This window comes from Mytilus trossulus, chromosome 2 (genome assembly GCF_036588685.1).
Source record: "Mytilus trossulus isolate FHL-02 chromosome 2, PNRI_Mtr1.1.1.hap1, whole genome shotgun sequence".
Classification (NCBI taxonomy): domain Eukaryota; kingdom Metazoa; phylum Mollusca; class Bivalvia; order Mytilida; family Mytilidae; genus Mytilus; species Mytilus trossulus.
Window position 1 is genome coordinate 94,620,947 of NC_086374.1, and position 27,172 is coordinate 94,648,118.

The window sequence follows — 27,172 nt, forward strand, 5'->3', positions numbered from 1 at the left end:
CGCTTTTAATAAAATATTTTAGTGTGGTAATGTTGAATGTTGAATAATATATATAAACGCCAAATAATCGGCATATAATATGATATTGCTGACAAATAAGAAGTTCACAATTTGAAAGTTAAAATTACAACAAATAAAAATCCTGAAATTAATGCAGGTGAAATTCCTACAATGAAAGAATAAAAAATAATTTACTTATCTTTGTAATTACAAAGAAAATGTTAATGATTGCTGCGAGATGCTTTAATATGTTTTGTTGATAAAATATAGTTTAATTGTATTTAAACATTTTAGTATTTTGTTACTGTGTTTAATCTTTTGGCAAATATTGTTATACTTCAAAAAAAAAATCTTGAAAAAAGATGCAAAACATGTGATGTTACGTATAGTTTGCTTTATTTTGTAAAGATGACTTATAGGATCACAGATAGAGAGTTGTCTGGAATTTTCAAGTAGCAACCCACTATCAAGAAAACCATGATAGGAAATACAACCCAAGGAATATCCTATCAATTGGGAGATATATACTCCATATGCAGGCGATGCTGAAACTTTGCTAGACAGATATGGAAAGTTCACAATTGGTAAAACCCATCGTTACAGGAAGCATATTCAAAGAATTCAACATGCTGCTTTAAAACCATGCCTTCCTTTGCTTTTATATTTGAAGATGATTGGAAAAAGAGGGATGAAAGATACCAAAGGGACAGTCAAACTCATAAATCGAAAATAAACTGACAACACCTGGCTAAAATCGAAAAGACAGGAAGACTTGATCTTGTGCATTGCCCTGAACAATCATGAATTTCAATATAAAAAAAACAACATTAAACTTGATAAGTATTCAATGTCTTTCCAAGTTTTTTATTCTTTCGGACAGCTGTCTAATTAATATATACTACTAAATACGTACATCTTATTCATATTATTACTTTAACCTAATATCCCCCTATATATCCAACCTAATAAATTTTATAGTTGAATAAAATTTGATGAAAAAAAAACCAGCCAATATCCTTACCATCATACATTTAGATATTAAACTATGTATGGTTATGTTATAACAACTTATTAATAGTTATCAAAGGTACCAGGATTATAATTTAGTACGCCAGACGCGCATTTCGTCTACATAAGACTCATCAGTGACGCTCATATCAAAATAGTTGTAAAGCCAAACAATACAAAGTTGAAGACCATTGGGGACACAAAATTCCAAAAAGTTGTGCCAAATATGGCTAAGGTAATCCATTCCTTGGGTAAGAAAATCCTTAGTTTTTCAAAAAATTCAAAGTTTTGTTAACAGGAAGTTTATGGGAACAAACTGTGCCCCTCTACTTGCTGACTTGTTTCTTTATTATTATGAGGCTGACTTCATGCAGGAACTTCTTAGGAAGAAAGATAAGAAGTTAGCAATATCCTTTAACTCTACTTTCCGCTATATAGATGACGTTCTTTCACTAAACAATTCAAAATTTGGTGACTATGTGGAACGCATCTATCCCATCGAATTGGAGATAAAGGATACTACAGATACAGTTAAGTCAGCTTCATATCTTGACTTAAATCTAGAAATTGACAATGAGGGTCGGTTGAAGACAAAACTTTACGACAAAAGGGATGATTTCAGCTTTCCAATTGTGAACTTTCCGTTTCTAAGTAGCAACATTCCAGCAGCACCTGCATACGGGGTATATATCTCCCAATTGATACGATATTCCCGTGCTTGCATTTCCTATCATGATTTTCTTGATAGAGGGTTTCTGCTCACAAGGAAGCTATTAAACCAAGAGTTCCAAATGGTGAAGTTGAAATCATCCCTTCGTAAATTTTACGGACGCCATCACGAGTTGGTTGACCGTTATGGAATAAGCATTTCACAAATGATATCGGATATGTTCCTCACGTCATAACTACAATCCCCTTCCCTTTCATGAATTTGACCTACCGAATTAGACTATTTACCGGATGTGTAATCACATAAGCAACACGACGGGTGCCGCATGTGGATCAGGATCTGCTTACCCTTCCGGAGCACCTGAGATCACCCCTAGTTTTTGGTGGGGTTCGTGTTGTTTATTCTTTAGTTTTCTATGTTGTGTCATGTGTACTATTGTTTTTCTGTTTGTCTTTTTCATTTTTAGCCATGGTGTTGTCAGTTTGTTTTAGATTTATGAGTTTGACTGTTCCTTTGGTATCTTTCGTCCCTCTTTTATACAAATGACCACATAATTGATATTCATGTCAACACCGAAGTGCTGACTACTGGGCTGGTGATACCCTCTTGGACGAAACGTCAGCCAGCAGTGGCATTGACCCAGTGGTGTAAATAGTTATCAAAGGTACCAGGATTATAATTTAGTACGCCAGACGCGCGTTTTGTCTACATAAGACTCATCAGTGACGCTCATATCAAAATAGTTGTAAAGCCAAACAAATACAAAGTTGAAGAGCATTGAGTAATTGAAAAGGTATCAACTAACTGGTTGTGGATGGTAAGTATTACTTTTTATTTTACAGCACTCACTTCTTACTAACAACATTTCACTTGAGCAATCTGCTAAAATATTTTACCAGTTGATCAGTTAGTTGGAGTAAAAATCTAACTGCAATTTGGTAAACTGTTTTAGTCTTTGCTAATTTGATACCCCAAAGGTCACTGGATAAGCACAGTAAATAATCAAACCTGCCTTAGATGTCACAATTTAAAGGTTTCTTTCTTATCAATTTATAACAAATACATCTAATTTTTCAGTCTGAAATTATAGTCTGTCAGCCATAAATAAGATTCACAAAAGCATCACTGAGGGATAATGCCTTACATACTGAAAACACATATGAAGGGTTCATGCTGTATATGTATTGTATTTCTACTACTATTTCATAAGTTTCTACAACGTTTATTTTATTGGACAAATTGAGACTAGATAGGTTTCCCAAAACCCAAAACTTGCATTTTAAAATTTTGCAATATTTTTAGAATGTGCATACAGCAGAGAACTATCCAACATGAAGGTCAGATTATTACATCTGGTATGGCAAATTTGATAATGCCTCTACACCTGTTTGTCTACATAACTAGAAAAACACATTTTTATACATATATTTCCATATACTCCTGGTGGTTGTAAACAAAGACAAATACACTAAGGAGAAAACAAGCAAGTATAATCTCAATCAATATAAGCATAAAGTCAGATATCTGTTGACAGATAACACATTATATCCACTGTTAACAGATAACATATCCACTTAAAGTATTGCACTAATCACACATATGTATTTTCTCTATTTCAAAGTTATTCATTCTTTACTTTGAAAATTAATAGTCCATCCTAGTACTTGTCTATCAAAACCACATGAGAAGAGATTGCACACTGTATTTTCTGTCTCAGACCAGCATACTGATGTCACCATCTTACTATGACCCTGAAAAACAATAGAGAAAGCTTTAGCCTTATTTTATTTACATTTCTGTCTCAGACCAGCATACTGATGTCACAATCTTACTATGACCCTGAAAAACAATAGAGAGAGCTTTAGCCTTATTTTATTTACATTTCTGTCTCAGACCAGCATACTGATGTCACAATCTTACTATGACCCTGAAAAAAATAGAGAAAGCTTTAGCCTTATTTTATTTACATTTCTGTCTCAGACCAGCATACTGATGTCACCATCTTACTATGACCCTGAAAAAAATAGAGAAAGCTTTAGCCTTATTTTATTTACATTTCTGTCTCAGACCAGCATACTGATGTCACCATCTTACTATGACCCTGAAAAACAATAGAGAGAGCTTTAGCCTTATTTTATTTACATTTCTGTCTCAGACCAGCATACTGATGTCACCATCTTACTATGACCCTGAAAAACAATAGAGAAAGCTTTAGCCTTATTTTATTTACATTTCTGTCTCAGACCAGCATACTGATGTCACCATCTTACTATGACCCTGAAAAAAATAGAGAAAGCTTTAGCCTTATTTTATTTATATTAGTTTTTACTTCTAACTTAACCACCACTTTATTGTTATCCATTCATTTGATGTGTTTGAGATTTTGATTTTGTCATTTTGTAATAGACTTTCCATTTTGAATTTTCCATGGGGAGTTATGTATTTTTGTTAATGACTTTTCCTGAACCTCTGAGTAAATTTTAAAATATGAAAGACAATCACACCTCAAACTACTATCAGAAGTTGAGTATTTTTATTTTAACAAACTGTTCCACTTTTCCATACTTAATGAAAACTGACAGAATGAACAACTTAAGGTGGTATGGGAGTCTAAAATAAAAATGATTGAATTTGTTCATACTTTGCCAAAACGTAGTATCTATTGATATATGTTGAAAAATATAATAAAAATGTTAGGTCACCGTGCATTTTGTCAAGCTTCAGGACAAGACAAAATGACACATTTTGTATAGATTATACAGGTAAAAACACCATTTTGTGATTAAAAGTTAAACAAAATGATAGAATTGTTAAATACTTAAGGAAAAGATAGCTCTCAGACAATGCTTTGAAAATATCAAAAGAAAAGATAGGGCCACCCTACATTTTTTCTGATTAAAATACAAAATAGGAAAATTTCACGTAGAATCCTTCTTGATTTGCAAATTTAAAAAAAAAACAAAAAAAACAAAAAAAAAAACTAATCAACATTTGCAAGTTTATCAATATTTGTAAGTTATATTCTTATAAATTGGTTCTTTTAAATGAAAATTCACAATAAATTTCTGCATTCCTGCATCGAATTTTGCTAACTTGATAGAAAATATGGACCTTTGGTTCTCTGTTTTTTACAATCCAAGATAGAGGAAGACACCATTACCACCTTAATAGTTACAACATTAAATTTTAACCATTTTGAAATATTCCAGTCTGAATGTCTCCAGGAATATTGCTTATTTCTGTCATGTGAAAGATTCTAAATAATAAATTTACATTTGAAATAAAAGGTATGTTGGCAACCTTTGATATACTTTATTGAAAAAGCCAATGCTTATCACATCACATTTTGGTTCAGTGATTTTCATAATTTAGAATCCTAAATGTCCAAATGACTTTAATTTACTATATATCTGCATTAACAGTATAATTTGTCAATCAGTGGTTTCAAAGTAGCATATGTAAATTTTCTTATGAAATTTATTTATTTCATTTTTTATTACATTGGCGAGATGAAACCTATCTTTTTTATTTCCTGACATACAGGAATGATACAATCAGTGTACTAGGAGGGTCCTCTAAACATACTTCTTTGGACTGCTTATGGTTATTATATATCTGGTGTTAAACAATAATGTGTTAAAATTATAAAAAAGAAAATGCTCTTAAGGAGGCTCGCGGTTATAAGATTTTCCGAAAAAAAATAAACTTTAATTTTTCATTACAAATTTTATTCCCTTCCTTAAGTAGTTGTTACTTTTTCATATGATCCAAAATTCATTCTGAAAAATCAATTCGTGTTGGCCCCAGGTGACTTTTAAAATGTTGATATCACTGAAAAAGCTCAAAATTATCTCCCTTTGGTGCAAAAATGCCATTTTTTGGCATTAAAATTGAAATATCTTTGTTAACTCATCGGTGACCTATATTTTTTATTGTTGTTTTCGAATAAGCTGTACATAAACTAAATAATTGTATAATTTAAGCGATTTCTGTAATTTAGTTCTTTTTTTATTTCGATATTACCGATATTTCTGCTATTAGTTCAACAGAAAGAAAGGACATTAACAAAAATGTATGCTTCTTTCGAAGGCAGATAGTGCACATAAATGCAGGGTGACCCCATTTTGTTTATTTCATTTTTCTATTAAGAATAAGTTAAAGTTCGTTTATAGAAAAATATAGGTATATCCTATATTAAATAAAAAAAATGATTTAGACCCGCGAGCCCCCTTAATATAGAAAATTGAGTTTTTTCCTATTGTTTTATCTTAACTAGACATATTTGATTGTAAAATCGATGATTGATCTGACCAACTATCTATTTAGGTGTACTTTAGAAAAAAAATTGGAAATAAATTATAGTGCATTTTATTTCCTCACTAAGTTGATGATTTTTCACTAAATGACATCAAGAGTATCAAGATTCTTTTTTATGATACACATGTCAAACTAAATACCTCAGGTATTTATCTAAATATAGTAACACAATAGTAATCACAACAAACCTGTCTATTACTTCTTGGCAACCTCCCAATTCTGTTACCATGGATATCATACAACCTTATATGTCTATTATCATGAGGTATAGCTATACAATTGTGGCTACCTGATACTGCTAATCTATAAACATATTTAAAAGAAGGTCATAATAATTTTCACAATCAAAACAGTTATTTAATGTCTAATTATAACAATAAGATGTGAGATGATTGCTAAGGAGACACAAATCCTCGAAATACTAAACGACTAGTAATCAATCAACAACAAGTCATTATAACATCTTCATCAATACTGTATAGTGTGCCAAGGGATAACAGAATTTACAAAATTAAAATGAAAACTAAATGTCTACTATGAGCCTTAAAATTATGACAGACAGCAACCAATCACAACCATTTGATTATGTGACTCATTTTTAACAAACACATCATAAGTTGAAATTCTTTTCCTTTTTTATAACTTAACAAGCCTTATTCATGCGTAACCCATATCTAGCTAAAAAGTTGAATTGAAGGTCACATGAAAACAGATTCAATGAGGTTGATTATTCACTTGCAAGTAAAAAAATCATCAACAATGTTTCTTAGTGTATTTTGACAAAATTGAACAAAACTGGCTGCTAAAAGTGAATTATTATTTCTTTTTTTGGCTATTATTAATGAGTGAACAAAAAAAAATCATTAAATGAAGAAAATTTCATAAAATTTATTGATCTACCTGTTTTGGTGTCTAGGGTACCATATTTAGGATAAAAACATGGATCCTGATGACAGTGTTCTAGGCACCAAAACATTGAGATCAATAAATTTGATGCAGCAGTCCCTAAAGTGATACACATATAACCTTCAAAATATTATTCTACTTTAATTCCGATGACTGTGGTTGTAATTTCCTAAGGAAGCATCTTATATTAAAATGTAAAATTATCAACTTTAATTTAAAATGCTCTCTTATGCACAAAAGTTTTCATTTCTATTTTATTTTTCTGACCTTCATTGTTTGTGAGAAGGTCAAATGAAGTTTATTCAAACAAAGCACCTAGTCTGAAATCCAATTAAAAAACCTAAAATGTTTAATTACCTATTTACTGATGAGTCTGTTCTAATGGTTGCTATGGGTGATCTCATATTTTTCAGATCCCATACTTTTACAGTTCTATCATCACTACCAGACACAACATTTTCACTTCCAGCAAAAACAGCACTTGTTACAGGTCTGAAATAGATAATCATTACTGTATAAAAAAGATGTGGTATGATTGTCAATGAGTCTACTTTTCACAAGAGACCATGAGACACAGAAATTAACAACTGCAATAAACTGATGGGCCTTTAACAAAGAACAAAGCCCATACAGCATAGTCAGGTTAAAAAGGCCCTGAAATGACAAATGTTAAACAATTCAAACGAGAACTATACATGTTATTGCCTGAAAGGTATAAATATAAAACTTTACAGTTAAACATACATATTTGTTTAATTATTGCTTATAATTGCTCACGTTACATATAAGACTTTTAAACATCTTACTGTAATGAAATAACATAGATATATATTATACAGAGTCCATCATTTTGTATTATTAAGAAATAAAATAAATCATGATAAAAAAAATGTCAAGCTGGCACAAATATTTTTTGGAAGCTGTGATCAAACAACACTCTTTTTGGGGTTTTACTGGAAAGAAGATTCTTGTAAAATTTGTACAATAGGACTTGACATTATCCTGACAAAGGGTTTTCAAACGTAAATTAACTATAATTCAAGAAATACAGCAACAAAATAAACAACATCCCTTTAAAATGTTTACTTGGAATGCAATGCTGCAACCCACCATACAAAAACATTGTCAAATTCAAGGAGCAAAACAAGGTTCAACTTACATTATTTCAAAATATGATTTAAAGTTAAGAATTCAAACTGAAATTACTAAAAATCCTTTTTCTTTCATGAATTAACCATTTTGGTTATTTAACCTTACCAAAACATTCCTCATGGACCCAAAATTCATGTTATAAATATTTTCCCCATTCTGGGGTTTAATATATTTTCAGCAAACACAATCTAAGGCTAACATACTGTGAGTGTCCCTGGAAGACATTTACAAGAAGATTTGGATCCCTCATATCAAACAATCTGAAGGTTGTGTCCTTTGATGATGTCACAGCCAATCTCTGTGTAGGATGAGCTCTCACATCAGTTAATTCTTGGTCATGACCTAAAACAAAAACAATCAACCATTGCTCAATAATAATACAACTTTATGACGAAAATAACATATATGACACAAAATCAATGTATACAAAGAAACAGAGCTTTTTTTATATTATTTATCTCAAAGTCTCATCAAGGGCTAAACAACAAAGCAAAAACGTTCATCTCACAGCAAGTTAAGACACCCCTTAGCACCAGTTTGACCAGCCAAAATCAGTCATAATTAAGCAAGACAACCACACTTAGGTGTGCAAAAGATATAACATTTAGATAACCATGGGGCACTTCAAAATGTATGTTAGATATCTTGACAGTTTTTTTGTTAAATGAAACCATATATGTTCACATATGGTTACATCTATAAAAAAAAAAGTACTGTTACAGTTTGCCTATAGGGCTACCATGTTACACTTTTGTCACAAAACCCTTTTAAAATTTAACCTTACTGTTAGCTAAATGAAAGCAATTTACCAGTTAATGTTATGATTTGTTCCCCAGTTTCTGCATCAAACAGAATGGCTGATCTATCCCATGATGCAGTTATCACCTGACTTCCTTCTGCCATCCAATCAGCAGCTACTACGACTCCCATGTGACCAGACAATTCCATAGTTGGTGTTCTTAATGTGCTAACCTCCTGAATCTGATCACACATATCTGTAATTCAAAATAATCAATTAAACCAGATTTCTTTAAATGAATAAAGCATATTTTATAAGTACTTTCGAGTTATCTAAATCCTTATGTTCCTAGTTTCAGCCAATACAAATTTTGTTTGCCACCGGCTTTCTTGAGAACTATTCATGTTGAGAAAGTTCCCGAGTCTAACATTATACATTAATTTTACATACTGTTAATTCTGTTTTTTTCAAAATAAAAAGGATAATCAAGAATCTAACAAATGATTAAAATGTGAATTGTTCAAAAGTAAATAAAAAATGATAACACCCTCAATTATTCCTGTCATTATTTGTCCTAAATTTGAGACACAAATATCAGTTGCTTGCTGAAAACTTTAATCTGCTTTAAAATTGTATAACAACATCAAAATCATTCACCATCTTATGATTTTTAATTGTTAAAACAGTATGCAAAAAGGTTATCTTATAAAAAAATACTTGTTTTCATTCAAAACAAATTTTACATTAGAATATTTCAAGTTCTTTTTTTCAATGAATTTAGGTGTTTATAATTGATAAATCTTCAACTTGACAGATGGTATAGAAAATTATAGAGGGTAATCTTTTGACCTCTAAATGTCTGGACTTTTTAGTTTGAAAGAAAGGTTAAGAAATAATCTACAACTTATTAACATAAAAACAGGTTTGGTAAGATGGTCATCTTAAAAATAATAAATTTAAAGAAAATAAAAGACATATAAAGAATATTTTATAAGTACTAAATCGATCACTTATCTAATCTTTAATTTTCTCAGGGTTCAGTTTATAGAGATTTAACAGTAAAATTTGTTACCATCAACAACATCTTCTTTTTCAGATCCATCAATATCATCTTCTCCTGAAGAGTGGGATTTCTGAAAAAGAGGAAATAATTACATTATTAGGTCTAGTACTATGGATTTATTGTGGGATATAAGCTTTAAGTGAATCACTAATTCAAATGCTCAATTAATTACAAATTTTTCGATAGAAATGAATGTCAAATCTGGCTAAACCAAGGAGTCAAATATCCACAAAAAGGCAAATCTATATCAATGTATGAAAATTAAAACCAAAAATAAAATGAATCCACAATATAATGGCTAGAGTTATTCTCCTGATTTAATTTAATCATAAATGATGAATAGAAGAGCAGGAAAATATAATTGACTGATAATTTGCATCACACATATCACTTCAGCTTCTTATTATAACAAAAGACAACAATGTCGTTAGTAATAAATAGCAATTTTGTTCTGGATATTTTTTGTATTGGTGAAAATCAGATTCTTGTATCATTTCTTATTTTTATTGGCTAGTGATTATTTCCTTATATATTTTACACTGCATCTTTTTATAAAAAAAACTTGTAAGGTGTTTTGCAGAACCCAGAGTCGTGTCTGAGATTGCTGCTGTCAGTGTCAAAGTGTAATGTTGAATTAAAAAGTCGTCTATTTATCAGTTAAATACAGAATTTAAAAATAAGCTTCTGTCCAAGTTTCACAGGCAAATATTTACTCATACATCTATATACAATGTATATAAACAGATCATTTCTATAAATTGTGTTTGATCAAGTGTGTATATAGTTCAAAAATGATGTTTTCTCATTCCTTAAATAATTAAACTGAATCTTAAATAAATCTTACAACAACATTCTGAGACAATGGACTGACATGTGCTCCCCATATATGTGCTGTCTGATCTCCTGAACCAGTTAAAGCCAGTTCCTGGTTTGGATGGAATCTCATTGAGTTGACTGACCCCTGGTGACCAATGTATTGCAGTAAACATTGATTGGTACCAATGCACCATATTCTTGCAGTGTTGTCTAAAATATAGATTTATGTATGTTATTATCAATGGGAGATGTATAAAGGTTTACTGGTACCGTATTATTGATAAAGTGTATTTTTCTGAACAAAGATTTTAGTCTGTATGTAATGGGTAATAAGTTGTACCCTTTCTACAACTTTTTTAATATGCATTGTTAAATATGCATCTTGTCATTTGTTATATAGATCCAAAAGAATATAACTGTATTTAAATCATCACATATAGTAAAAAAACAGCATCGTGTTTGCCCTACTGCTTTAAAGATTTTTGTACAACTTTTACCATGAGTAGGGTAAAAATTCAAGGTAATAAAGTGCTACGGAATACCCCCCTTTGTTTTCCATCAGCTATCAGTTATGGATGTTACTACTGTGATAGAAGAAGTATAGGTGCCCATATTTCTAGTACCATTATTGCTCATTGTGGTAAAAAATAATTGATTTGTAAGACAATGACTTTCGTTTCATAAGAGGAAAACTCATTCAAATGAACAGTGGTATCATTTTACAGAATAGGAACAGGAATGCAAGACTTGAAGTAATAATTGCTTTAACTAAAATAAATTAAAGACAAAATATAAGTTCATGAAGCTGGAACTTTTATGTATTATATTAGAAGATAGCAGAAATGATTAATAATCAAAAACTGTTCTAACCATATGTGACAATATTTTTCTTTATTTCCATGGATAATTTTTTTTCTTCAAAATAATCAATGTCAGAGAAATTTTGATAGAAGCCAAGATATAAATCCTTTTTGAACCATGTTTTTTACCTAGTAACCAAATTAACAATAACAAAAGAATTATTTTAGAAACAACAACATCAACATTTAATGTTGTATAAGTGTTGAAAAAAACCTGCTGAAGCTGTTCCAAGGACTGGTTGACTTGACCTTGACACACTGACCTCCCATACACCATCTCTGTGACCTCTATAACTCCTAATAACAGAATAATTAGGGGAAGGATTTCTAAAACTGGAGACTATTTTACTGGTAGAAGCTTTGTAGGTTGTCTTTATCTTCTGTGATATTTGTGTAGCTGAAATTAGAATACAAGACATTCAAAATGAACATTTTTAATATATACATGTATACAATGCTTTAGTGATAAAGTTTTGCTTTTACAACCAAGAAAGATCAAGTAATTGTTACAGTAACATATCATACAAAATCATGCATCTAATTTGTATCACTAATTCTATTCATAAATCAGTCAAATCAGCTTGTGATATTTGAATACAATTCTATGGAATTGTGCCGTGTAGAGATGCTGTCAGCATAGTGCCTCCCCCCCCCCCCCCCCCCACCAGACTCAGGTTCATGCTCTTATGATATACAAAATAATGAATTGTGTGTCTTTTTTGGATATTGAGAAATGTGAACTTTTCAAAGAAAATAACAGCAGCATCTACAAAATAATATTATACCTCTTTTAGGTTTGCTGGCACCAAGATCTGGTGCATCTAGACTATCTGTTAATGTTTTTTCACTTTCAAGTCTTTCTAGAACTTCTATTCTTTCACTCACTGTAAAATAATAGATCAAAATAGTTAGTAATACCTCAACTTTGTTTATAAAGAATATATTTACAAAATTAAAGCTTCATGTTTTAACCCAAACAAGAGCTGTTCAAACAAATGGCAAGTGTAAGAAGTCAATACTTTTCTAGTAAAGCAGCTTGGTTAATGTGACTTCACTTTTAAATTAATATATACTTCAGTTCCTTTTAGACAATTTTAGATTTAATATTTTAATTCCTAGGAAAGAAAATTGGTTGTTTACATTCTCATCATTTGGTAATGGATGAATAATTTTCTCATTGGCAATCATATCATATATATTTTTTTGTTGTAACCTGAATTTATTTTCGTCGTAAACTAAAATACTTTTACAAAACACAATTAAATATACTACTAGAATAAACTTACATGCCTGGTTTTCTGCATACAAACTTTCAAATTCTTTTTCAATCTGACCAAACAAATTGTGAAGTTTTTCTCTACAAATAGAGATTTTAAATGCATTCATATCTGAAGTAAACTGGCATCTCAATATAATAAACCTGTTTCTGTACATTAAATAGCATGTCAGTAAATTTTTAAAGCATGTACGCATGGCCTGGCTAAATCATCATGTAAGGGAAATAACTCCTGTAATGGGTTAATTGATAGTTTCAGTTATGTAAGTATTAAGTAGATCTAATATTGTTGATCATGATACCTGTATTATTACAACATATTTTTTATTTAATCAATACAAATACCTCTATCTACCTACATGTAGTATAGGACTATCAATTATCCCCTACAGGAGTTAATCACCATTTATCTTAAAAACTCTATGGTAAATAGCAAGAAACTGTAGCATGATAATTAAGGATCAATAGGAGATAGCTTTAAGAATTCCAACATTTATCAAGTTTGTGATAATGAAATAATTCACCATACCTTTGTTCTGTAGGTAAGAACCCTTCGCATTCTGACTCATATCTACTCATTCCTGTCACGTCAGTTCTCATTTGATGTCGTCTGTTCCCACGTTCCAGCTTCTGTTTAGCTTTGTTTGCATTATCTCCAGGCATGCTCAGTTCCGGATCATATATCTTTTACAAAGACGTAATCTTTTGTCTTCAATCTATATACTGTAATGAAATTAGTGAATAATGAATTAGTTTTGGTGTCCTATTATTGTCCTAATCATATCCCCTGGAGTGAAATGTGTTGAAAAGTTCTCAATTATATCACGAAAGAAACTCATTCATTTCAAAGGTGAAATTTACAACACAAAAGAGTATGTAAATGACAGATATGTCCTGTTCCAAGGATGAAATTGATCTTTAAAAGCTGAATTCTTCAGAGGGATAATTAAATCATCCTTGCAAAATAAATCTGATACTTAATTCTCAAAGAAACCAATAATTGATATATATCTACTGTGAAAACTTTTCTCCTTTAAACTCAGTAGTAAGTATTGATTTCTTGTTTTGTAACTTGCTTCTTAGAAATAAATCAAGTAGCACTTTTAAAAATAGCATGCACATAGCTTATTTATCATTGAACCAAAAGTTACTAACATGTAAATAAATTACAAATATTTAATTATTTGCACATGTATTACATTTCCATCTCTCACCTGCATGTACTTGTACTCTATGATAGCAAAATATATATCTTTTTATTATCATGGTTATGCCAAATTGAAAAGAAAAAAATAGCTCTATTCTATGAGGTTTAATAGGCTGCAATCGATAAAAGAAACATATAATTATATTGTGTAAGTATGAAATACAAATCTTACAACACTATCAGCATGATCAGGTTACATGTATACATGTAAGTAATTATATAAGTTTATAAACAACCCAGATTTATAATTATATAAGCTGCTATGAGCATGATTTGTACAACATGTATAAGAATACAAATGTTATAACACTAACCCCTGTATAAACATGATAAATGCTTCTACCTACATGACAAAGTATGTAACACATGATTTAAAATAAATAGATGAACTTTTAATTTCCAAGCATCTATAGATATTCAGTCAAAATTACTTAGAATAATATTTTAGACAATGCACTTATTTTTTGCATCTATTTTTCCTACATTTGTCAATTTTGACGATTTTGTTATGCTTGGAAAAATAAATCTTCAGGCAGTGATGAGGTATACTATTTATTGATTTTTTTTTTACAATGTCTTTCAGAGAGATAAGAATTAAACATGTTAAGAATAAACTTTTAGACGTAAACAACAAATTAAGTATACCATGCATTAAACAAATATTAATTATTTATTTTTTCTTCAATAGAAAATTTACATTTCCAGTATTCTCAATATACATGTACAAATACCTGATATAGTTATTAAACAGCAGTACTACTAGTATAATCATGATAATAGAGAAAAAACAAATCAATTTCATTACAGAAAATTATCAGGTTATGCTATTAGTATATTGTATCATGTGTATTAAGCTTCAGCAAATTGCTGATTATTGTAACTAATAAATTAACATTAGTTTTGGACTAATCAGGGAAAATATAATACCATTGATTTTACAAGTAAATGCCAGTGCATGTGTCCATGGAACACTGCATGTTTCCATGGAACACAAATGATGCCCCTGCTTGCATACATGTATCATATAATGTTGTAAAGGGACATAACTGAAGAACAGCAGGGGTGGATCCAGCCATTTTATAAAGGGAGGATTCCTAACCCAGGACAAAGGGGGGTTCCAATTACATGTCCCCATTCAAATCATGAAATGTATTGATCGTCCAAAAGAAGGGGGGTTCCAACCCCAGGAACCCCCCTCTGGATCTGCCCCTGAAAAGTTAAAAGTCACTCAGATGCTACCCAAATTGGCGATGATCTGAGTTTAGTAGTTATACATGTAAGTATTGTATAATATACATGATATACATGATATATAAGCATGATAAGTCTCATAACATTTGGTTGAGGCAAACTTTGGTTAAAGAACGGAAACGAAAAATTAAGCAATTTAACCTTTTGCAAAGGGGCATACATGTAACTCTACAACAGTAAAAGTGACACCACCAAAAAATCATACTTGATCTGTATTACATATATATATATGTGGTAATAAGCATTGTGTATAAGTTTCATAACATTTGGTTGAGGCAAACTAAATCTAGAGAACAGAAACCAACTTTTGGACGTACATTTTACGGAGCTACGGACAAACAGAAGGACAAGGGTAAAAATTAACCTCTGCTAATTACTATGTTCAAAATACATGAAGTGGTAAACAGGTGAAAACAAAATGGTCGAGAGTAACAAAAAATAAATAGGAAACAACTCATGAATAAGTGAAAAGAATGTATCCGATATAAACAGAAACAGAAAATGATACCACTTAGGTCATCAATGTATGTACCATTTGAACACCATGAACACAGGCACTTATTTCTATCCAATAAAGACCCCTCTAAACAGCTTATTACTGGAAAGAAATGTCTTGGCGTTTTACACAAAATATCTAAATGCTGGGCTTTAAAACTTTGCCAGTTGCAGTTTTGTTTGTAACCACAAAATAATTTATTGAGTAATAACTGGCATTTTTGTCATAGAATGATGTACCCATACATGTAGTAATGATAAACATTAATCAGCTAAAACAAATATTCTTCTTCTTCTTGGGTCAACAAGGCTTTAATACTGAAGAATACATACTATTGTGTATCATGAGTATGTGCATAAATAGCATAATGCGTGATTAACAAAAAATTATGCAAATCAATAAAAATATTTAATAACAATTGAAGTGTTTGTATATATATACAGATTGTGAATAAAAATATAACTTTAGTGTTTTGGTTTGAATTTATTTATTTGGGGCTGGAGAGAACAGCTGATGTAAGCTAATCTCTAATGCTGTCAACAGAGGTGGATTCAATAATAATGAGCAATGATCAATACATGATGAGGTAGCCAGTTCCATCGTGCAATTGTCCACGGTGAGTATGTGTCCTTGGAAGTTTGGATATATGTCTGTTTCTCTTATCATATACGTTAGAACAGCTACAAGTGAAGACAAGTACTTTATAATTATAAAACAAAATCAGACCGATTTAAAAACAATGAGAGGAACTTTAACAAGTTTGACCCTCTTGCTGCCAGTTGATTTTCAGGGTTGCATTTCATATTCCAGAAAATGAGACCACTCGACATTTGTGACGTGACATGCCAAACAATTACATCATTCTATACATGTATATGACGTCATGCTGTAATGACCGTTATATTTGACTAAAAGAGAGCCATTATATTGTAGAAATGTATTACACTTTTCAATTTTCAGTCTTGATTTTGAAAGAAATACAGCAATGATGTGAAGCCTAAGGGATGATAGGAGGGGTCCTGATCCTGAAATCCTGGGCTTAAAAACACGAAATCCTGAGGACCTGAAATTGGAAAAAGGAATTCCTGAATCCCGAAGGGTCAATCCCTAAATCCAGAGCTTAAAAACACCCGATCCCTGAGTCCTGATAAAGGTCATATCCCCCTCAAGCTTGCATAAATTAAAACATGGACATATATATGTGTCCCTACAGCCACAATGCCACAGGCGCATACATGTAGTTGGTGTGAACATATGTGTCCCTCCAGCAGCAAGCATGCAACTGTGCAAGAGGGTTAAGGAGTATTAAAAACTTTAAACAAATATTGCAATATTTACACCACAAATTTAAATGCATATTAAGTTTCAACATATCAAATACTTCACTGGATGTGGCATTGTTGCTATCTGACAGTCTGACTTCTGTGTTCATTTTTTTCATTCCCCCTTAAATCAAATGCTGTGTCCAATCAAAAGCTCTGTTGACAAAAACGAACTCAAACAGCCCCAACCTAAATGAACGGCTATAACCATTAGTATGCTTTCAAAATTCTTACTAAAAAGATAAAACTTACGCATAAACAGATAAATAAGTAGATCGAATTTTTTGACATTTTAACTTCCGGTGAGAAAAATAATATAAATTTGGGAACAAGTTCGTATAACCTGGGTTATAATACGATATGGCATGGTATTGGTTGCAAAAATTTGATATTTTTCATTCAAATGCAATATTTTTCATTTAATTGGTATATTTTTTCATTTATATGCAATATTTTTTCATTTATATGCAATATTTTTTCATTTGTATGGTATATTTTTTCATTTATATGCAATATTTTTTCATTTATATGCAATATTTTTTCATTTATATGCAATATTTTTCATTTGTATGGTATATTTTTTCATTTAAATGGTATAATTTTTCATTTATATGCAATATTTTTTATTTTAATGGTATAATTTTTCATTCAAATGGTATAATTTGTCATTCAAATGCAATATTTTTTATTCAATTTGTATAACTTGTCATTGTAATGCAATATTTTTCATTCAATTGGTATAATTGTCGTTTTTTTTATTTATATGCAATAATTTTTATTTATATGCAATAATTGCATTATGGGAAATTGTTTGACGTCACAAGGTCAAATTTGCAACAACGTTTGTGATTGGTCGATATAGTCGGGCAGCCCCTGCTTGACTCACATGTTGAAGTTGGCACGTTCTCTATGAACTCCCCTGGTTTGATTAGCTGTTGATATCTATATATGAGAAGGTAACGTTTTGTATAACTGTTTGCATTCCCCCTTTCTTTCTCAACACGAATGCATGACCAAGAATTAAAAAAACGCGTCGCCCCACTAACTAAATCTTGCGTTCATGCGAGTCCGGCATTGCAGGCTGATACTGTTAGTGTTACTGTTAGGATTATGTACCCTTGTGTTGATTCAATACTAAACATATGGAAAGTTTATAGAAAATCCATAGTCCAAATAATTATGACGTCTGGCAAGGCTATTTTGATTTTTTTTCTTGGACGCCTTCCTGCGACCAAAATAGCCTTGCCAGACGTCATAATTATTTAGACTAGAACATGGATCCACAGCCTTTTCTTTTTAATCTTGTTCCCTCAAATAAGGCAATTTAATAACTGATAGATATCGGAGTATTGCTCGAAATTTCCTCAAAACAAGTTTATTACTGTAGTTATAATAATGGTTAAAACAAATAAAAAATGAGCTCAAATTAAGTACACCTTTTAGGGTGCACTTGACTGGCTCAGCACCACTCCAGATGTTTGGGAATTTACAGGTTGCTTATATTTTTTTGTAAACAATTAATAAACACAAGCAAATTTTCGAAAAGCAAGTGAGTAATCTATGTTTGAAATTTTATAACAAAAATCTCTGTATTGAAGGCTGTGGATTTTCTATAAAATCTTGGTTTATTTGCCACAAAGTACTTGCTTTGTTTATAAAAAATCCGTAAACCAGAACTGGAAGTTGACAGCAGGTTCATCAGATGGAAACACTTGTTGGAAACAGTTGGGGTACATCTAATAACCAATGTAAAAAAGTGCCGAAATATGCACCACAATGGCCGTTTATGGAAAAATTGGAATGTGTTCTAGTTCCCATCTCTGAATCCCCGAATTAGATTTTTTTTCAACGTCCCACTGTAGTTAATAATTACTATATGTCTTTGCATATTTTAAAACATATTTTTCTTCAGGAATTGTTAGCTCTCTAGAACTTTTATTTGTCAGCATATTTTGTTCATATTTATACACATAATGCAAGCTATATACAGTGAAACTTCTCTAAACCGGTCCCTCTTAATACCGGTTCTCCCTTCATACCGGCCAAAACAACAAGTCCCGGCCAGCGTGTATGTAAATAAACGGTCAGGTAACCTTATAAAACCGGCCACCCCTTTAAACCGGATACCGGCCGTCATGTGTGTATTTGTGTAATCAAAATCAATAAAATATCACCTCATAAAACCGGCCCTCTAATTTGTAATCATTAGTCCATATATAATACTTTTGTATAAACAAACAAGTTAATCCGGTCAATTAGACACCTGCATGGCCACTGAGTAGTGTTTACCTGTCAATTTCAAATGAATACCCGAATAAATTATCGAATAAATTATCGGTTGAGAGATTATGATCTTCACCCACGCTAATCAAGGAGGATGACAATTAATTTTCATTAAATGTTTTAGCTTGGCTACTTTATTTGATCATTTCAAAAAGATATTTGTTAGGCAATTTTTGAAAAGTTATAGTCACTTATTCTTTTAATGTTATCTTTAAAACATTTGTTACATTTTTTGAAGAAGTTGTGTTCTGTCAACGTATGGTACCGATGATATGTGTGTGACTATGCCATTTGATTTGATAACATAATATATTGATATTAAAACTGTTTTGTTATAAAGTTGCATTTTATTTGTTATCCCTGCAAAATAAAAAATAATAAAGATACAAATGATGTTTTAATATTTATTTCATAATCAATTTAGAATACAAAGCTTAATTTTCACAATAAAACAAACTTTATGATTGAGGTACAATACATGATAAAAAAAAACAAATCCACACAAATTGAAGGGAAGTAACTCTTATATTGAAGGGAAGTAACTCTTGTTAAACTCAAATTCAATAAACCGGCCACCCCTGAAAACCGGCCGAATCCCGTGGTCCGACGGGCGGCCGGTTTTGAGAAGTTTCACTGTATATTCATAGCCTCTCATACACCTTGTATCATCTTACAGCGAATATAGGTACTATCCAAGCAGGCGTGAGCGATTTTGATCTTACACGGTAACGACAAATCTTTCTTTTGTTCACATAATATCAATGTGACTACTTCAATCTAAACATAATTGCTGTTTTAAGAAATGATTTGATCGTAGCTTGACTAATTAGAGATGTCTCATTATTTTCCCAAAACAAGAGGGATTACTAAAAGCATGTGCAAATACTTGTAAAAGAAGTTGGCCCTCGTCTCATCCGATAGAATGTCAATGTGTGTGTATAATAAGTATAGCTGTTTCAATAATTGGCACTGAAATCTTTTCGATATTTTATCCCTAAAGAAGCCTTGTGTATGGTGTTTGGCTGACCACATACATCCTTATGTACGGTGCATAGTTAAGTTGTTGTACACCGTACACAAAAACTTTATTTTCATACTCGTTTATTACCCAAACAGTTTCAAAGAATGAGTAATCACAGGTAGCTTTATGATTGGTAACCATTACTGTTACCCTGTAATAGGTTTCTTTCAGATAAAACATGTAAATGTCTCAACAACTGTATCGAAATTGAAAGTGGGTGTTGACTTTCACAACTATTTGCGCATGTTATTTGTTCTTATTTGAATATCAAAGTTTTTTTATGAATAGGAAAAAATCGATGCAAAAATTATTTGGGAGCAGGAATTTCAAATGTTGAGAAATGTACATTGAATAATGAAAAAGCAAAACAAAGATTTCCGTTACCTTGTAAGGTCAAAATTGATCATGCCCGCTTGGTTAGTACCTATTTCCAGTGTACTGATGATACACGGTGTCATAGGACAATTTCGAATTTCGGCCAGATTCACTTTTATTTCAAGGAGAAATTGCCCTTTAATTATATGAATGGAAATTTGTTGTTTCCAACTTGTTAGCACTGACTAGAATAATGCTAAGTAACATAAAACTAAGATTAAGTTCAAATTCAGGTGGTGTCACTTTGACTGTTTCTGAGTTATGTCTTTTCCAATTTGCACTTGTTCACCACCTATTTAAGCATGACAATCAATCCATTTTGCCAGTGGAGGATCCATGTCATCAGACACAATCTTGTTTTATTATGCGACCACAAAAATATATTTAGGATCATAATAATGGTATGATGAAGTAATTGTTGTCCATGTTGTCTGCGTCGTTGTCCTTAGACACATTACGTTTCTAGACAATAACCATGATAACTTTAGTTTAAGTGTGGATCTAGATATGATTTTTTTTTAGAAGGTTCAATACCACAAGGTTGGGATTAATTTTGGATGATGGTCCCAACGGTTTTGGAATTCAGACTCAAAGGGGGCCAAAATAAGCATTTTTCTTTAAGTTATTACCATGAACTTAGAAAAATGCATAATATATATAAGATAAACACATAACAAATCAAAAACAAACAAACTGTGCGCATCAATGAATACATTTTATGATTTATAATCACCAGAGCATGAAATGAAGTACTATGCAAGCTTCCAAGTCATGCAAGTAATTCCAAAGTGTCCCATGTAAAAAGCATTATCGCTATTTTAGGAAATTTTCCTTTGATCTTGCTGACTGGTGATTTCCTTTCTCAGCAGGAGTCAAGACAAGTGATATGAACAATGATGGCAAGAAACTAAATTAAATGAGGCACATGGATCCTAATGAAACTGACAATGTCGTCATAGTTACAAATAGCGATCAACAAATTATCATTGCAATTGGTCATCTCAACTGGATTGCTTTTCTCATTTTAGCCATATCATCTCAGGCGAGAAAATCAATCTTGTTGAGATGATCAATGATAATCTGTAAGAACATGTATCTAAATTATATGCCTTTTAAAGCTAACTAAAGCCTTTTCCTATTGATTTAGTATGGTTCATCAAAAATGATTTACTTTAATTAGAAAATGAGTTATTCAGTCCATGTATTCAGTTTCTGCGCAAAGTTGCAAAAATTCTCAAGTGCCTAATTAATATAAAAAGTAAAATATTAAATATTTGGTCAACAAATAACAAACATGTGTTACTAAACTATTAGGAATAAAAAGAGAGGAGACAACTCGCGAAAGCATGTGTAATCACACTGTGTGAGAAATTAACTAAGTTTCCACATCCCATGTCAGAATCTTTCATAATAAAGGTTGCAGTCTTGAAATTGACTGCTCCATAGGCTAACATGCAAAACAGCTGATCTTTGAAAACAAAAAAATAAAAAAATAAAAAATGCTAGCCTAATTTTGCTATATATAAAAAAAAATTCATGTTCATATCATGTATGTACTAATGTGAAATTGTGATTTAATCGAAAAAAAGGGGGTTCTTGCCACGAAGAATAAAAAGTGACGCAATCCTGAAGTCAAAACATTTTTTTCCTACTTTCTGTTTGCTATTTTTACTAGGCCGCACCACTTCCAGTAAACATGATATCCTTCCACTTTCATGGATTGATATCCCCAAAAGATGCAAGTCTATATATATGTTTCAATTCAGCATAAACCTACATGTATAATCAAACAGAAAAAATTGAGTTCAGAAAAAAATTCAGAAAAAAATGCACTATTTTGTTCCCCTCCATGTTTTGACATGCACCCGAAACTGGAGTTGTAATACAAGACTGCTACCTAAAGGTTAATACAGTCAAAAATTAAATACAATACTGACTGCCAATCCTGCCTAAAGTTTTTAAAATCTGACAAAGTCAAAGATGAAGCTTAGTAAGTTACAAAAATTACATCCTTGGTCCCTTGCTATTACACATTGGTGGGTTTTCATATAGCGCTCAAAAGTGACTAAAGCCCTCAAAATCCTAGCTTAGATCCAGATTCACACATGCATGTTTATTTCTCTGAAATGAAAATATTTAAGTTATACCCTTGACTGTTCAGAGTGTAAAATATCACTGATTTATACATAGAAATCTGATAAATTGCAGAATACTATACATGCTGTAGCTACAAATGCAACACCATGGATATTAGCTGTGAAATATTGGCTCATGTGATAGGTTTGATGGCTTAATGACATTCTTCTTTTTTTTGCAGAAGATGGCAACATACCCAGATCATGAACATGATGAAGAACAAGAAGAGTCTATTTTTGAAATTTTTTTCCAAGACTTGGACGAAACGTTATCATATTGTGAAAATATCCCAGATAACCCTCCAAATTGTGACATAGAATACTTTCGCAACAGATTGAAAAGTGCAGTGGATGGCTTAAATTGTTTAGAATTTAATTTAGTTATAAATAGAGCTGATCAGAGCTTAATTGAGAAAATTCAAACCCTATTATCTTGTCTTCAGCCCCTGAGAGAACATTGGAGCACGATAGATTTTTCTATGCCATCTAGTTTCTTGAGCATTGTTGATGGAGCAGGATGTATTTCAGCGACTGATAGGCTGGGAAGGCCTCCTGCTTTTATATGCACCGACCAAGTGGAATATTTGTTTAAAATTGGTTTTAAGATAGGTGAAATAGCCAGAATGTTCTTAGTGCACAGAACAACACTATGGAGACGACTTAAATATGAGGAGAAGAATCTGGTTAGACATACTATGATAAATGATTCAGAATTGATGTCAGTGATGCGAGAAATCGTTAACAGTCAACCACATACTGGTGTGAGTATGATGATTGGCCACTTAAAAGCAAAAGGTATAAGTGTGCAACAGTCACGTGTAAGGAGAACTCTGCGTGATATTGATCCAGGAAGCACCTTGATACGATGGGGCTTAACTGCAGTTCGCAGGAAATACTCAGTTGCAGGGCCTAATGACCTATGGCATATTGATGGACACCATGCGCTGATCCGCTGGAAATTAGTAACACATGGAGGTATTGATGGTTTTTCGCGATTAATAGTGTTCTTAAAATGCTCGAACAACAACTTGGCGGTCACTGTTTTGAACTCGTTTTTGAAAGCAGTTGAATCGTACTCATTACCATCTCGAGTCAGAGGTGATCAAGGAAGTGAAAATGTTTTAGTTGCTAGATATATGGAAGAAAGGCGAGGCTCTGATCGTGGTAGTTTTATAGCAGGAAAATCTGTGCACAATAGCAGAATTGAAAGGCTTTGGAGAGATGTTTATTATGCTGTAATTCAAACATTCTATTCATTGTTTTACTATCTAGAAGGAAATGATCTGCTAGATGTTGATAATCAAAAGGATCTGCTGTGTTTACATTATGTGTTTATACCTCGTATCAACGAAGCACTCTCTCAATTCGTAGTGGCATATAATAGTCATGGGTTAAGAACAGAACGTTGTTGGTCACCACAAAAGATCTGGGTGAACAGCATGATTCAAAAAAACATTCATTCAGCTGAACTGAATAGTGAAAATATTTTAATTGATGGAATTGAGCAGTATGGAATAGACCCTCAAGTTAATGATGTTCAAACACATGGTGAAGATATTGGCTCATTGGACATGCTGAATATGCAACCAGATCATGTAATTGTAGATGTGGATAACTTGTTGAGTCAGGTTGACCCTCTTATTCCAAGTAATGAACATGGAGTTGATGTTTATCTTGCTGCAAGAGAGATTGTACGACATGATGATGTGTAGAATTAGATAAAAATAAAACTCTGTTTTTTTTTATTTTCACTGGTACATGTAGATTATTGTACACTGACCCTGTACTTGCCCATGTTAAGATGATGTTATTCATGTTAAATTATATTTGTGAAGTCAAAATTACTTTAAATGTATAACATACATGTACATTTGAATACATTGTATGAGACAACAAACCTTTACAAAATGTGAAATAAAAAGATAAATACAAAACATAAAATGTACAACAAGAGAGTACACACTGAAACGTCTCACCTGCTTTACTTTTCACTGATATTATGTTGAAAGTCCTAAATATAAAGCTTAACTATAACTATCACACATGATCCAAGAAAATGAGGTCATATAAACCAATCAAGAAATACAGCTGAAGGATGTCTCCGGCTGTGGGAATTTCTCTCTACATTGAAGACCTGTTGGTGACCTGCTGTTGTTTTTTCTATGGTCGGGTTGTTGTCTCTTTGACACATTCCCCATTTCCATTCTCATTTTTAGCTCACCTTTCCTGAAAGGAAATGTGAGCTTTTGCCATTACTTGGCGTCCGTCGTCGTTGTCCGTCGTCGTCCGTTGTCCGTTGTCCGTCGTCGTCGTAAACTATTTCAAAGATCTTCTTCTCTGAAACTACTGAACCAATTCCAACCGATCCTTAGGGTATCTAGAATAAAATTTGTGTTTTATTTTCCATTTCTTCAAAAAACATGGCCGCTATGGCTAAAAATAGAACATAGGGGTAAAATGCAGTTTTTGGCTTATATCTCAAAAACTAAAGCATTTAGAGCAAATCTGACATGGGGTAAAATTGTTCATCAGGTCAAGATTTATCAGCCCTGAAATTTTCAGAGGAATCAAAAAACCCATTGTTGGGTTGCTGCCACTTAATTGGTAATTTTAAGGAAATTTTGCAGTTTTTGGTCATTATCTTGAATATTATTATAGATAAAGAGAAACTGTAAACAGTAAAAATGTTCAGCAAAGTAAGATCTACAAATAAGTCAATTTGACCAAAATTGTCAATTGACCCCTTAAGGAGTTATTGTCCTTTAAAGAAAATTTTACACAATTTGTTCATCATATTTGCTAACTTTAAAAAATCTTCTCCTCTGAAACTACTGAACCAATTTCAACCAAACTTAAGGTAAATGATCATTAGGGTGTCTAGAATAAAGTTTGTGTTTTATTTTCTGTTTCCTCAAAAAAGATGGCCGTCATGGCTAAAAATAGAACATAGGGTAAAATGCAGTTTTTGGCTTATATCTCAAAAACTAAAGCATAAAGAGCAAATCTGACATTGCATGAATTTGTTCATTAGGTCAAGATCTATCAGCCCTGAAATGTTCAGAGGAATCAAACAACCTATTGTTGGGTTGATGCCACTTAATAGGTAATTTTAAGGAAATTTTGCAGTTTTTGCTCATTATCTTGAATATTATTATAGATAAAGAGAAACTGTAAACAGCAAAACTGTTAAGCAAAGTAAGATCTACAAATAAGTCAATATGACCAAAATTGTCAATTGACCTTTAAAGGACTTATTGCCCTTTAAAGACATTTTACTTAATTTGTTTTACTTGTTAGCTTACTTTAAAAAATCTTCTCCTTTGAAACTGCTGAATCAATTTCACCAAACTTAGGCTGAATGAGTTTCAGAGTATCAAGTATAAATTTTATATTTTATTTCCTTGTACGCCAAGAAAGCCTGTATGGCTAAAATAGAACATAGGGGTAAAATGCATTTTTTTGCTTTTGAAGAAGATATGACCAGATTCAAGAATATTTATATAAATTGAAAAGCCAAAATAATCATTGATGAAAGATTTAAGCAAATAATTTAAGGTGAGCGATTCAGGCTCTTGAGAGCCTCTTGTTATGTCGTGTACATGTTACAATCATTCTATACACTAAATATAGTAAGTTGACCTATTGCTTATAAATAGCTTCAAAGAAACAGACTGAACTATGGAAACTAAACAATGAACGATGAAAATGAGGTCAAGGTCACATGAACGATACTTGGCAGACAATTACAGCCTACTATACTTCCATACAACAGACATATTTGACCTATTGCTTATAGTTTTACACCAAAACACCTTGCAATGAACAGTGAAAATGAGGTAAAGGTCAAATAAAACCTGTGAGACCGACACATAGATCATAAAATATTTCTATGCATCAAATATAGTTGACCTATTGCATATACAATTAAATATTACAAAAAGACTAAAACTAAAAAATAATAATTTTTTTTATCTCTGAGCCATGAAAATGAGGTAAAAGTCAGATGACACCTTACAATCATTCCATATAGTAAAAGAAAAAAGACAACAAAAAAATAACAACTGAACCATGAAAATAAGGTCAAGATCAGATTGTCAGTTTTCCTATCGAAGGTCGGTGGTTTTCTCCAGGCACTCCGGCTTCCTCCACCAATAAAAACTGACCGCCACGAAATAGTCCAAAAGGGGTGCTTAAAAAAGGCGTAAAAACACCAAAAAAAAAAAAAAAAAAAAAAGGACAGATGACACTTGCCAGTTGTACATTTTCACCTTTACA

The 27,172-nt window shown here is 31.8% G+C and overlaps 2 protein-coding genes across 4 annotated transcripts; one reads left to right on the forward strand and one right to left on the reverse strand.

The window, feature by feature from the left end:
• Positions 1-3,088: 3,088 nt before the first annotated feature.
• LOC134708408 (WD repeat-containing protein 37-like) lies at positions 3,089-17,400 on the reverse strand. 3 transcript variants are annotated; one of them, XM_063568908.1, is made up of 12 exons: positions 17,336-17,400; positions 13,337-13,530; positions 12,818-12,888; positions 12,317-12,415; positions 11,746-11,928; positions 10,700-10,881; positions 9,865-9,925; positions 8,863-9,048; positions 8,257-8,395; positions 7,259-7,393; positions 6,184-6,298; positions 3,089-3,429 (listed from the first exon to the last, which is right to left on the reverse strand). In XM_063568908.1, exons 2-12 carry the CDS (start codon positions 13,468-13,470, stop codon positions 3,304-3,306), a joined length of 1,431 nt encoding a protein of 476 aa, XP_063424978.1. In that variant the 5' UTR covers positions 13,471-13,530; positions 17,336-17,400; the 3' UTR covers positions 3,089-3,303. The 3 variants fall into 3 exon arrangements, with proteins under 3 accessions (XP_063424978.1, XP_063424979.1, XP_063424980.1); XM_063568909.1 differs by lacking the exon at positions 17,336-17,400 and adding an exon at positions 17,143-17,198; XM_063568910.1 differs by lacking the exon at positions 3,089-3,429 and adding an exon at positions 3,890-3,955.
• A 491-nt stretch (positions 17,401-17,891) lies between these two features.
• LOC134708409 (uncharacterized) lies at positions 17,892-24,642 on the forward strand. Its single transcript, XM_063568911.1, has 2 exons — positions 17,892-18,039; positions 23,080-24,642. Exon 2 carries the CDS (start codon positions 23,083-23,085, stop codon positions 24,607-24,609), a length of 1,527 nt encoding a protein of 508 aa, XP_063424981.1. The 5' UTR covers positions 17,892-18,039; positions 23,080-23,082; the 3' UTR covers positions 24,610-24,642.
• Positions 24,643-27,172: the final 2,530 nt, after the last annotated feature.

Excerpts from the sequence above, each read along its gene's own strand:
- LOC134708408 (XM_063568908.1), bottom strand. The coding sequence starts at position 13,470 with ATGCCTGGAGATAATGCAAACAAAGCTAAACAGAAGCTGGAACGTGGG. Across the intron at positions 12,889-13,336 it reads TTCTTACCTACAGAACAAAG|AGAAAAACTTCACAATTTGT; the intron begins GTATGGTGAATT and ends CTCTATTTGTAG. Across the intron at positions 9,926-10,699 it reads CATTGTCTCAGAATGTTGTT|AAATCCCACTCTTCAGGAGA; the intron begins GTAAGATTTATT and ends CCTCTTTTTCAG.
- LOC134708409 (XM_063568911.1), top strand. The coding sequence starts at position 23,083 with ATGGCAACATACCCAGATCATGAACATGATGAAGAACAAGAAGAGTCT.